At 51.8% G+C, this 4,066-nt stretch overlaps 1 protein-coding gene across 1 annotated transcript in view; it reads right to left on the bottom strand.

Moving 5' to 3' along the window:
* Nucleotides 1–3,409, bottom strand: part of WNT5B (Wnt family member 5B) — a 13,650-nt gene extending 10,241 nt beyond the window's left edge. Inside the window, 1 exon segment of the mRNA XM_008643987.2 lies at nucleotides 3,123–3,409. Within this exon segment, the coding sequence (XP_008642209.1) occupies nucleotides 3,123–3,360 (238 nt within the window). The 5' untranslated portion in view covers nucleotides 3,361–3,409.
* Nucleotides 3,410–4,066: the final 657 nt, after the last annotated feature.

The raw sequence follows: 4,066 nt of genomic DNA, 5'->3' as shown, positions 1-4,066 counted from the left end.
CCCCTTTTAGCACTTGAAAAGGCAGAAGAGATAAGATCTTTGGCTCCAGAAATGACTGGACTAACCTGGAAACTCCAGCCTTACATTTAGGATTCTGCTGGAGGAGGTATGTTCTCTCCTCCCCCTAAGGAAATTCTAACATGACCTTTTGGGGTGCTCTGTCCTCTCCCCCTCATAAATGTAGCAGTAAGGAATGTGTTTGTATATAATGCATAGAGCTATATATACACATACATGTGCAGTCTAAAATCTGTATTGACACAATAGGAAGAAACTTTGGAAGGATAATTTTTTACATCATTAGATATTGTTATTGAATAAACCATATTTAAAAGCTAAGAGCAAGTCTCATGACAACACAAACACTAGGGGAAAACAACGATCCAAAGCAGCCTATTTCAGTGCTATGGGTGCCCCTCCAAAAGCTTTGTATCCCTGGACTGCCTCACTCCCATGAAAAGCACAAAATGAAGGTGTAATGATTAAACACAGACCGACCAGCTCTCCTGTTTCTGAGCTGAGTCAAGTTCTGTGACAGAGAGACGAAACTGATCTTCCAGGTTTCTGAGTGAACACTCTCAGAAAGATCTCCCAGGCTTTGGCCCAGTCGGGTTCTCCTCCCCTCTCACAATCTAGTCCAGCTCAAGACATCATGTAATGCGTGCCATGCCCGCATCGGTGGGTGGGCAGCCGAGGGTTGTTGGCACACTATACACCTTCTGGGTCCTTCTTATCTCCTTTCCCCTCCCTCTCCACAACAATCTGGCATGCCTGTGCACTCTTGCAGATATTCTGGTCTCCAGACCTTTCTCGTGCCATTGGCACAGAGTACAGAAAAAGGGCTGTGGTCCAGATTTGGGGCTCGGAGGTTGAAAACAGGAGACAGACACACAGTATGAACCCAGGGAAGAATGACTTTATATCTGGCATAACCTGAGAGATTGAAAGGCTTTGTCTTCTTCCCCAGTGTGGAAAATATATTTGCTGAAATGATAAGCAATGACTCATTACGAAGTAGGAAAATGTAAAAGCGGAAGGTGAAGCTATAAAAAAGAGCAGAAGCAGCACCTCCCTCCACAGCAGCTTATCACTGACACAGATAACAGCCATGAATCACCAAAGATCCCGGAACATCCCAGGACACCTTTGGTGACAGTTTTCTTTTGAGCAGTCTTGTGCTGGAGTATAAGCATCTGAACGTGCTCTAACTGACCAGAGAATGGTTTCAAAGCTCTGTTGGGACAGGTTTTCAAAGAGTGGGCAGCTGCAGGCAGTCACCTCACAGACACTGCCATCAGCAGATTCCCACTACAGATACAACAGGGCTCAGCAAACAAATGCTCACACGCACAAACCGAACAGCAGGAGCAATGGTCATACCCATCACATACCTACACCACCTCTGCCTTCACCAAAACACAAAGAAATCTACTCCCAATCTCAACTAATAGGACCAAATTCATTTTAGAGAGAAGAAATCCTCCCACTTCCGCTATCCACTCTAGCTCCTTCTTCCTGTACACGTTCGGATTCTTCCTGACAGCTTTTCATCCTTCAGCTCTGATCTTTGCTCTCTTAGCTCACCCTTACTTCTCTTCTCCAACTATGGACCCTCTCACTGCACCAACCTAGAGCTACACGAAGCTACTGGAGAATGAGGATTGCTCCAGAAGGAGATTCCTATTTTCTTGCATCCTTGTGGAGCCACAAGTATTTCTTTGGGGATTTGAAATTTACACCGTTCTTTCAGGGAAGTTAGATGTGAGGGAGTGACATCACAAAGGAGAGATGGAGGTGTGTTTTCTGTCCTTTTCCTTTGGTGGATGAAATTCCAGTTTTCATCCCCCAAAGCACAAGTTTTAACAATCTGGAATTGCATGCAGCCCCATCTGGCCACCACCCTTGCTATCAGAAAGAGAGAGATCAAGGATGCACAGATGCCTTGGATGTGTGACAGGAACTGGAAGTATGTGTCAGGAAACGGCATTTCCCAGGGGAGTACCCCAGAGAAGAATTGTTGGGGTATGAGCTGGGCAGAAAGGGAGGAACTAGAATAGCTCTAGTGGGCTGAATTAGGAATTCTGCAAGACTAACACATGCAGAAATATCCCTAGAATTCTCTAGGATGACACATGAATTTCAGGATCAAAGGAAGAGCTCTCAGGGCTTTGTGCCCTATCGCCTTAATGCCCCAGAGGTATTAAAGATGCATCTCTTGGTGTCCTGCTGCCTGTGCAGTTTTTTTGAGAGCGAAGCCAAAAGAAGCGCGAGCAATACTGGGGATACAGGAGCTGAAGGTCTTTTTCCATCCCTCCAGTTCACAACCGAGAAAGTTCTGATTCTTCAGTGTAAATGATTGGCTTTGTGGGTGGGAAACAAAACCTTCAGACAGGGGTTGTGAGAGTGAGAGAGTGTGAGTGAGTGTGTGTGTGTGTGTTTGTGTGTGGCAGTTAACACCTTTCTTTATTGGCCTGGCTGTCGGACATATCAAACCATTTCTCAGTTTCTTGCCATCCGATGATTGCATTTCAAAAGGAGCTGGGACAATGAAGCTAGGTCACACCTCAATTCAAGTGCAGCAATGGCCTGTCAATGCGCCTCTTACGGCCAGCAGGGCAGGAATTATAAAAATCTCTTAGGTTTACACAGAAAGTGGCAGTACAGGGAAGGGGGGGAATTTCCATGCCCGTATTTCCCACATCTCAGGGCTGCATTCCCTGTCCGAGATGCTGGGAACGATAACACGGGGCCATTGTTCCTGGCTCCAGCTTCGTCCCTCATTACCTTTAAAGAAGCACACAGAACAGAGGCAGCTCCCCCTCTTCCTGACCTTCCCGTGCTCCCCCCGAAACAAACTGTGTCCCCCCGCTGCCCCAGCTGGCTCCTGCTGCGGCCGAGGTGCGCTGATGCCACCACCCAGGCACAGGCAGCACTCGGGCAGCGCCTGCACACCAGGGAACGGGAGAGCTCCTTAAAGGCAGCTCTAGGAGCCGTGCTAATGGGGCTCATCACTCCTGCACGTGTATTTGAAGGACGGGAGAGAGGTGCAGAGGGACAGCCGGCCTGCGCCCAGCACTTCCCCGTACCGCTGCGTGTACTTCTGCACTACCTGGTGCTCCTACCTATTTTCATGACCCTCCCAAAGACGGAAGTGTTGTCCACCGTGCTGCAGTTCCACCGCCGCTGCCGAAACTGGTACTGGCACTCCTTGATGGCGCTGCGGGCCCCTTCCCCGATGAACACCATGTGCTCCTGGTAGAGCTGGCAGAGCTTGCGCTGCCCGGGGGACAGCCCCGGCAGCTGGCTGCACACCGGCTGGGCGCCGATGATGTACATCTCAGGTCTCTGGATGGGGTTCATGGCCAAAGACCTACGATGAGAAAAACATCCCAGGGAGTGTGGAGGGAGAAGTCCCCTCCGCGAAGCGCCCGACACCTCTCCCCACCAGCCCAGCCCAGCCCAGCCCCGCTCCGGGAGCCCGGGCGCATTTCTCATGTCAGCTGCCTCCCTCCACGGCTCTGCCAGATGCGAGGCTTTTCCAGGGCTCTAGCGGGAGCAACACTGTTCGTCTGTAACCCGAGTTTAAACAGAGAGGACACCCGGGATGGGGAGGGGGCAGAGAGAAAGCTCAGCACTTTCTCTGCACGAGAAAGCGAGCAGCTATTTTACACAGCGCCAGCGAGCGATGCCTGCCTTTGAGCCAGGCTATTTTCCGCTCTTCGGGGGAAGGGGGCTCCGCGGCTGCTCCCAGGGCTTTTGGCAGCGGGTAGGAAACCTTACCCATCCACTCCCTACGCATTCCCCACATCCTAAAGCCCAGACGGCATTTCAGCGAGCCCGTACAAAAGGAGCCCAGAAATGCCTGGAGGAGAGGGGCTGCGTCCCACGTCTCCCGAAACTGGGCAGGGACAGCGGGAGGGGGGGAAACCTGGAGAGAAGCGAGCGGCTGCGAAAGAAGCCCGGGAGGCAGGGCAGCTCCCGCGGAGGGCGCAGGGCAGGGAGCTGCCGCCCGGCCCCGGACGGTCCCGGTCCCCGGCCCGCGGCGGACAAAGGCGCCGCCGGCTCC

This window comes from Corvus brachyrhynchos, unplaced genomic scaffold (assembly GCF_000691975.1).
Source record: "Corvus brachyrhynchos isolate BGI_N302 unplaced genomic scaffold, ASM69197v1 scaffold191, whole genome shotgun sequence".
Classification (NCBI taxonomy): Eukaryota; Metazoa; Chordata; class Aves; order Passeriformes; family Corvidae; genus Corvus; species Corvus brachyrhynchos.
The sequence above is the reverse complement of the archived record's forward strand: the minus strand, read 5'-3'. Positions and strand labels throughout refer to the sequence as shown.